The sequence below is a fragment of the Schistocerca nitens genome, chromosome 4, assembly GCF_023898315.1.
Source record: "Schistocerca nitens isolate TAMUIC-IGC-003100 chromosome 4, iqSchNite1.1, whole genome shotgun sequence".
Classification (NCBI taxonomy): domain Eukaryota; kingdom Metazoa; phylum Arthropoda; class Insecta; order Orthoptera; family Acrididae; genus Schistocerca; species Schistocerca nitens.
The window spans coordinates 500516812-500526390 of record NC_064617.1 but is presented as its reverse complement, the minus strand read 5'-3'; the positions used below and the strand labels follow the sequence as shown (position 1 = coordinate 500526390).

General features: G+C 44.6%; 1 protein-coding gene across 1 annotated transcript; it reads right to left on the bottom strand.

Annotated features, from left to right (window-relative positions):
• Positions 1-5271: 5271 nt before the first annotated feature.
• On the bottom strand, positions 5272-9312 carry LOC126253087 (cuticle protein 12.5-like). The gene is made up of 2 exons (XM_049954188.1): positions 9285-9312; positions 5272-5618 (listed from the first exon to the last, which is right to left on the bottom strand). Exons 1-2 carry the CDS (start codon positions 9294-9296, stop codon positions 5319-5321), a joined length of 312 nt encoding a protein of 103 aa, XP_049810145.1. The 5' UTR covers positions 9297-9312; the 3' UTR covers positions 5272-5318.
• Positions 9313-9579: the final 267 nt, after the last annotated feature.

The window sequence follows — 9579 nt, the reverse complement described above, 5'->3', positions numbered from 1 at the left end:
CTACCGGCGATCGTGGCAATCAGCGGTGATCTCTGAATAACAAACAACATAGGGAGACGTTCCTCCTAAGGCCAGTCAGCGGATAAACTCACGTTTCCTATAGAAGAGGTGGCCCAGTGGCAGGCGCTGGCGTCTACAGCTTCGATGCTCTGTAGCGTCGTTGGATGACGTTTCCGAACACGAGTTCGCATCCTCAATTTGTTCCTCAAGACACCCTCTACAACCCCTCGAGGTTCGTCGCAACATTTGTGGGACACCCTGTAGACATGGAGCTGTCTATGCTACAGTGATGTCCCATAACATTTCGACCACTTACTTTGCAACGAAAACAGCAACGATTCCGTCCGCCAAGAATTCTTAAAGCTTTTGATATATTTCAAGGGGTGTATAGCACCATATGGTACGCGCAGGTTACAGATAGTTTGTGTGTACGTGGGCAACGCCCGATAACGTCCCAGATGTGTTCCATATGCTAGAGATCAGGAAAATTTGCTGGCCAAGACATCAATGCAGCCGGCCTTGGTTGCCGAGCGGTTCTACGCGCTACAGTCTGGAACCGGGCGACCACTACGGTCGCAGGTTCGAATCCTGCCTCGGGCATGGATGTGTGTGATGTCCTTAGGTTAGTTAGGTTTAAGTAGTTCTAAGTTATAGGGGACTGATGACCTCAGCAGTTAAGTCCCATAGTGCTCAGAGCCATTTGAACCATTTTGAACATCAATGCAAGTTCCTTAGGATGCTCCTTTAGTCACTGTAGCATGATTCTGATCTTGTGAGAGGGACAACTATACTACTGAAAGACACGGAGGACGAACGGATACGGGCCGTCCGCAGTACTGCTCAGTTAGTTTACAACTGTCGTGGTGCATTCGGTTAGTACCACACCTCCCATGGGAGACCATGTGAACGTACACTTGTCATAATACTGCCCTACCGCAGCGTTCGTAGCGCAGTGCATGTTGTGAGCAGCCATTCGCCTGAAAGACGGCTTAACCCGAACACGAACAGTCAGACTGGTGAAACAAGAAACGTTTGTCATGCGACTCTGCCTCGGTGTGGCCAGTCTGCACGTCATGTCCCAGTGACTGTGGTGTGAGGAATCTGTAATTATTGACTGTCTGGTCTGGAAGATGAGACCATCGTATTCCTCTCGATTCTCGTGAACGAGATGACGCCATGAAGCGTGAAAGGCGGTAGCTTGACTGAAAGAACGTTGATTAATGAAGAGGCATTCGTATGCGCCATCCGCGCTGCAAACACCGCAGTACCCGCTGGATGGTGAGTTCTACTGCCAGCTACAGCTCTGCTGTGGCGATGGGAAAATTTACTCTTAAGATATCCTTCATCGATGTATCGATGCAAAGGCAGTCCTCTTCGACTGGCTGAATATAAGTTTAAGGCCAAAGGGAAAGTACCAACATTCGTGTGCTTTCTGGCTACTTTGAAATGGATCCTTTAGCTGAGACAAGACGCCCATCATTATGAATGTTGTTCTGTTTTATCAGGTACACTCTAATAAGGCCTTAAATGTCCAGGAAAACATAGTCTGTTACTGAGTGGAAAATCTTGCTATACAGATAGGGTGTAAACTTGATTACAGCCTTTTTTCTATCTGAGAAGAATTTATCTGAGTACTGGTCTTGGTAGCTAATGCTACTGGTTGTCTGGGTCCGCTGGGATTCTAATGCGACTGAACGACACCGACTTTATACCAGGAGAAATTGGCTGCCAAAATTAACGGCCTGTCGGGAGAATAGCTACACTAAACATAGACACCGCATCAGGTACAGAGATTGCATAAAAACAACTTCAAAAGTACGAAGATCCTTTACCACTCATCGACATACTTGGTCTGAGTAATAAAAGAAGCGATAGAATTCGGATATGCACCATAAATTTTTACAGAGACGGAGGTTACGATCTCAGTGGTGCCTGGGTACGAGTACTTGAGATCCATCGTCTTCAAACAAATAAGACCATAAAAGATAATTATTATGGGATATGTTATGCTGTGGATGGTCGCCGTTCCACTTCGACGACTCAGAAACGGTGAGAGACAAGGGCTTTACTGCCTCACTGTCGAATTTCCGCATTTGTGCATACGGATCCCGCTCTCCAAGTTACGTCAACGGTGAGTAGCTGTTGGAATACCAAGCCACATCCCCCCGAAAAAAGTCAGGTTTGAACGCCAAACTTTGCTCGGACAGACAATCATCTTCTTACAAAGAAACTCGTACTTGTCATCGAAAGCTCGAGCTTTATCTCATTTTTGGCGTGGTTCTAGGCGCTTCAGTCCGGAACTGAAAGCAAATATGCCGTCGCGAAGAACTAGTGTGTCATGCCGAGAGTATAGTTTGCTATGTAGGTTGTCGAGCAAAAATCTCCGCAGCTCGTGGTCTCGCGGTCGCGTTCTCGCTTCCCGAGCACGGGTCCCGGGTTCGATTCCCGGCAGGTAAGGAATTTTCACGTGCCTGCAGATGACTGGGTGTTTGTGTTGTCTTCATCATTTCATCATCAATCATGAAAGTGGCGAAATTGGACTGAGCAAGTTTGGAAATTTGTATAGGCGCTGATAACCGCGCAATTGAGCGCCCCACAAACCAAATATCATCATCGAGCAAAAATTCTAGTATAAATTCACGTATACACCGTTAAAGCTTCTTAAGTTTATTAAAACAGCCGATAAAATTCGAATTTCTTCTGTTATAGTTGCTTTATGTGTACTCTCATTGACTTTTTAGATTAACTGTATGGGTGACGTCCGATCTCTCTGTCACAGCAGTAAACAATGATCGGTATATGATCTGATCGGTGTTTTTCGGCTGCTACACAAAAATAGAGTACCAAGAAAGCCAAAACGAAACACAGATCAGTGATGCATTTTATCTAAATAATTAGGCACAGGGTTCCGTGTAAACGATCTACCTATGAATAAAGGTAGACTTCCTTCACCTATGATTTCGAAAACAGCTCATCCTTTCTATTTTCTTCCATCTCCATGTCCCACTGTGAGCATTGAACTTTAAAATCACCAGGTACTATTTTAGATTGTCTCATTGAGATGATGGCCGCAATCAGGTGATCTTTCATCATCAGTTCCCTCTGCAATCTGTGTACAGTGACCATAATAACAACACTGCTATTCATGTAAATAAACGTGAACAGAAACAAGAAAATTGAAAGGCGTCACGCCCAGACTGCAAAGAGGCATGTAGTGGCAAATTAAAGTGATTTATTTATGGATTTAATTAGGCACATTCCATGCATCGATTGGTTGTAGTTAAACTGAGGGTGTTCTAAGTGCTGCAGTGCGTGCTGTATGCGCTGCAGGAAGCTGAAACATCGTAGATACGGTCATTAATCGGCGCACTTGCGGAGTGTGCTGAAAAAAAGAGAGAGAAGCACTTCAGCTTTCTACTGCTGGGTGAAAATATGGTGCTGCAGACAGTCAGAATGCGAAATGTTTCCCGTTTTCTCTTGTTTTGACGTCAGTATCCTGTTTGCCACTTGGCTATGCGTGTTGATTTCTTTTGAACTGACTGTTGGTGAAGAGTTAAGAGGGTTGAAGTTTTCCGCACGAAATGCAATGTCTATCGAGAAGAAAGATCTTGCACTGCTGGTAAAGAACGGTAGCAATCGCAGCGTGGGAATGTAGGCGACAAAAACAGCTGCGAAGAGGCCCCACGTCAGTAAATGGGGTACAGAATATGATGAAGAGATTTGAAGAAACAGGTGAATTAGGTTGATGCAGCAGGAAGAGGAGATGGCCCGTTCCAATGGCAGTTGTTGGTGAAGTTGCTGCAACTGTTGCCAACCGCGCAGCACTTGCTCCAAATTCTGCAGCCAGTGCTCGAGCTGTGTCACGGGAATTCTCTCTGCCCTGGTCAACAGTTCAAAAGACCGCCCCGATAGCTGAGTGGTCAGCGTGACGGATTGCCGTCCTCCGGGCCCGGGTTCGAACCCGGCTGGGTCGGGGATTTTCTCCGCTCAGAGACTGGGTGTTGTCTTCATCATCATTTCATCCCCATCCGGCGCGCAGGTCGCCCAATGTGGCGTCGAATGTAGTAAGGCCTGCACCAAGGTGGCCGGACCTGCCCCGCAATGGGCCTCCCGGCCATTGACGCCAAACGCTCATTTCCATTTCCAACAGTTCAAAAGATTTTACGGCGCATTTTACACTGGTATTCCTACAAGATTCACCAAATGGTGCCTCAAGATAGGCTGCAACGCGGTGACTTTTCTCTTAATTTTTTGACACTCATCGAAACTGATGACATGTGGCTGAGAAATATTTTTTCGACTGACGAGTCACATATTACTCTGCACCGTGATGTGAATGCGTGACAGAACTGCCACGTATATGGTTCTACCTGCCACACGTTTGCAGGGACATACACTGCACTCAGATGATGTGACTGTTGTGAATGTATAGTGTGGTTTCACAAGCTTCTTCACTCTCGCTCCGTTTTTCTTAGAGATGATGACACCTCGCGGGCCTGTCACATGTACAGTGATTTATGCACGTATTAAGGACCTCCTTACGCAACTAGTTTGACAGTTTAAATAAATCTCCGCACTTTCACACTTACGAGTAAAATACAAAGGTCTGAGCAGCAGGTACAGTTGCGTCGATAACGTCATTCAATATTCTTTCAACATTGAACAATTTTTGGTATATCCTGAATTTATCACATTTAATCCAGAAAATTATTATGTAAAGCTAAATTCACTGATCAGATCAAGGCTGTAGCCCAAAGCTGATCACCTGGTATTTAACCCATGGCGTTATTGACGTAGGTGTGAAGGGGAATGTGAACGGGACATTATTTTAGTAGTCATTGATCTACTGTTAAAATGAAAAGAGAACTCATTCTTTCGGAGAAGCTCGTCAGTTGTATTCATTAGGCTGAGCGAACACTCTTCGAATTCTGGCGCAAGAAAAATTCTTGGCGGTATCAGAAATCGATCATGGGTCTTGTGCACGACAGACTTACATGCTGAATACTCAACTGAATTGTTGGATTAAGTAACGTGTTAAATTTCAAAAATGTAATATTCTAAGGGATTACAGGATTGTGATGTCTGCTTTCAGGACACGCTTTTCCATCATTTTGAAGGATAGAAAGTGTTAAGTATTGGTTGCGTACACAAATTTGGGTGAACGCTGATTAACGTTGCCACTTTCATGCATAAGAATGGACATGCCGTCCATTATTGACGCCAGTAACAAATTACGTATGACAGGTGATGGTGTAATTTTGTAGACACTGATTGTAATAAATACTTCACTTTATTGTCGACAAGACACAAGTTAGATTTTAGTGGTATTTGAGAATCGGAGCAGCGACAGCAGGTGCAGCGTAGGCCACAGGGGCGTGGATGGCCGGGGCGGCGTAGGCCAGAGGGGCGGCGGCGACGGCGGGGGCGGCCAGGAGGCGGGCGGTCTGCGACACGCGGTACGTGTTGGCGTACGAGGAGGCGGCGGGCGCCACGGCCACGGGGGCGTGAGCGACTGCGACGGCGGGGGCGGCCACGGCAGGTGCCACGGCGACGGCGGGGGCGGCGTAGCCTCCCAGGTAGCCGGCGTGGGCGGCGGCCACGGCGCACATCAGGATCACCTGCCGGTCGTACACAGTTGATGATTTGACTTTTACAAAGCACTAGGTGAAACCATTTTCCCACAATGAAAGAAGCACAAATACAGGTTTTTTTTTCTTTTTCTACGTGTTGATGCAAGCTTCGCCGTCACGTTATCAAATCACTGCTGTGCACCTTCGAAAAAGTACGTCAATTGGTCTCTGTAATGTCGCCAGTCAGAGCATAGAAATAAAGCCAATAAACATAGGTACATATATGAAGACCTTGTGCTAAAAGGTCTTTTACCTCCATAAAACATAGCTGTCAAAAAATATTAGAAGTATTTATGTTTTGTAATATCCATAAGCAGTTGAAATAGACATGTTAGGAATGGACCACTTAACGTTTTAACTCATCATTTTCCAGCAAAACCTGTTATCAACGAGCTTGTTTGTGTGCTACGTACTTCCACGTTACGTTTCTTGTAATGTATGCTACTAGTCTAAAATTTTACGCTACATTATATAATCACATAGAAGTTGAACAGGTAAGAAGTTGTATTACGAAAAAGCGACAACAGGGTATATGCGGATACATAAATACCAACATGTAGGCAGCGGATTAGTGCCATATTCGTATCTTTCCTACGTGCATGCGGTACATGCGGACAGGTGAACTATGGTGACGTTATTACCATATGCGTCCATCGGAGAAGGTGGAACGTGTATGGGGTGTCATGTCTGTCGCAAAACGACTGTTGCGGAATCGAGTGCCAAGTTCCGTGCGACAAGGAATGCTGATACTTCATGATAACGCACGTTGCCATATCGCAAATGTCGTAATGCAGCAGTTACGCCTACTCAAGTGGAATACACTCGAACACGCGCCCAACAGTCCTCATTTACCCTCAGATTCCTTAATGGAGGCCTTCCCTTCGCATGAGGATGTGCAACAGGCAGTTATGGACTTCTTCACGCAGTAGCACATGGTGTTTTACTAAACGGGTGTCTTCAACCTGGTGCGTCGGTAAGTTGATAGGCACAATGCTTACGGCGAGTTTCTCTGATTGGGATACCGATTCTGGACTGCATGGCCTTCGAACAGAAACTTTTCGACCACCCCTTATGTATAAGATTTAGTATTACATATCATTAAAGAGCACACGGTGAATATGACCCGACTACGGCGATTCAAATTCTAGGCGTAAAAATAATAATTGAAATAATCATATTTTGAGGATAAACGTCTATGATTATTTGTCCTCTCCAGCAAGCATGGAATATGGACAACTAAATAATTACTTACATAATAACAGAAAATAAGTACGAGTTTTTAATTTAACGTTTCAGGTTTTTGAATGTGTCGCTGTACATTCAAAGAGTAACATGTGGATCTAAAATTTCATATCAGATGAAAGCTATACGCTCAAAAGGGACTTTATCTCGAATATCGACAGTCACAGAGAGTGTTCCACAAAATCGACTGACGGTTAAAAAATTTTCGATGACTGAGACGGAACTCAGTGTACTACTGTGCCCGTGCTTATTTTTCAAATTTTGGGAAGGCTGTTGCAGTAAGGTTGGAAGAAAATCACAAACGAGGCGACATAAGCATTTCCAAAACAGCGCTTACCTTATAATTTTCGTAGTAATATTCTGTAGGCGTTGCAAAATGTGACGTTGTTAACGGTGGTCCATTTGGAGAATGTAAAGTTTCACCGGCCGGAAAAGTCAAACTTACTGAAGTATTTCGGGCTGTTATACCGTACCCTAATGAATTTCTTGTTGGAATTGTTGGAGCCCGAACGTTTCATCCCGGTCTGCGGAGGACTCGTTAAAGGCGGGTGCGAAGGGGGGTTGTAGCTTTCCCGAAGTTGCGATGCATACCCTGGCTCGCTACTGACTGAAGTAAAATTCCGTTTCCGTGTGCTCGAGCTCCAACACCCCCCCCCCCCCTTCCTTTGAACGGGTCTTTGGCGAAAGGGGGCGGAACTATGGGTTTCAACAAGATATTCATCCAACTGCGGCACAAGAGCCAGTTATATGTCAATAAGGATAATGCACATGGCGGATGAGACTATTCTAATTCCCACTCGGGGAAGTTCGACCGCCAAGTGCGAGCCTTATTTCAGTGGACCCCCACCGGCCGACTTTTGTGCCGTTGATGAGGGAAATGATGAGGAGGACATCACAACAGCAAGTCGACGAGCGGAGAAAATCTCCAACCCGGCCGGGAATCGAACCTGGGCCCACTGCATGGAAGGGAAGCACGTTACCGTCCAGCTAAGCAGGCGGACAATTCCCCTAATAATTTGTAAAGAGTTCAAACGAAACCGCGCTGCCCAAGAACTCACGTTCATCGGAAATAAGCAAATTCAAATTTTTCAGACTTCGATGAAAAATCTAAAAAAAGACTAACTCAAATACTTAATACCCATGAATGTCTATAAAAATAAGTTTAGCCCGCTCAGACACTAGTAGATGACAATTACTACAAAAACAAAAAGTATTCGAAATCTGTAGTTATATATCCAACAACTATAACATTTCAAAGGCAATCTTTTAAGGATTGATCGGTGCTGAAATGGTTTCATTAAAATAGATAACGCGAGAAACTGCAGGTGCTCTCTCTCTCTCTCTTTTTCTCTGTATCCCTGTCTCTCTCTCTCTCTTTCTTCTTTATTTCTCTTTTACCCTCAAGCTCTTTATTTTCTGAAATTGTTTCCATTCCCTGCATATTATTGCCACTCATTCAATGAGAACGATTTTCTATGGCTAGATCCTACTGTCATCACCACGCATCGTTAACGCTAAGCTCGGGGAACGAAGAAATTTATTTTTTCGCAAAGTGTACCAATTTTGTACAGTGCGTTTATGCATTTAACTTATATGCATCGTTTCTGGGACGAGCTATGTGACTGGTCTGGTCTTTGCAAGCCACGTGTGGGAAACAGTTTAGAAATCATGCAGTGTGCGCTTTGTTCCAAAGAAATGGTCGTCAGTTTTATCATAGTGTGAGTCACTTCACTGCTACATGTTGAGTTATACTAGGAGAATCAGATATGTAATAGGATAAATGAATTTGAAAAGACTGATTATTTTACCTGATGAAGAACGGAGACATTGTATTAAAAGATTTCAAGAAAATTTTAAAATTTTTTACATGACTGGAGCAGCAAACGTCGAATGAAATATTCTTGTAGGAATAGTAGACAACCGTTCAGTTACAAATTGGAAGGTTTATTAAAATTCCTTTATCATGGTCTTAGCGTGTATAAAAACGTCTCATTCAGAAGTAAAATATGGACAACTGGATTACGTGTTGCGACAGAGGTACGTTAACATGTAGTCGAAAGGCGTCGTCAAATATGAAATTTTACCTCCACATTATATTAAAACATGCGCAACATGGGTTGTTGTCATATGGTACTTCCTTGCCAATGTACAATTAATGAGGGGGAAATTTTAAATTTGGCGACGCCTTTCGGCTATATTTTGACGTACCTCTTTGACAACATGTAATCCAGTTGTCCATTTTCTCCTTCTGAAGGAGATGTTTTTATGAACGTTGGCAAAGGTTTAATAAACCTTTCAATTTGCAACTGATTAGATGTTTACTATTTCTACAAGGGGACTTCACAAAAAGATAAGTAAGGAAAGAAAAGAAGTAAAACGGAGTGGAACTTGTGAGCCGATGTTAGGACTTACCAGCTTGTACATGTTGGATGGGTGTGAGTACAGCGGACTGTGGCGACAGACCGCTGTCCGCGCCTCTTTATACCGCGGCGCCGCCGCCCCCTAGTGGACCACTGGGTCAGCGCGCCGCTCCCGGCCTTGGCGGCGCCCCACACCTGGCGTAACTGCCGCCGCCCGTCTCGCCTTACTCACTGCACTATTTTTCTACTAGCCGACTGCAGAGCGGTATTCGGTCTCACCAAACCATCGAGACGTCCCATTTACAAGACGAGGCAGTTCAGTAATTAAGACACTAAGGTAGAAGGAC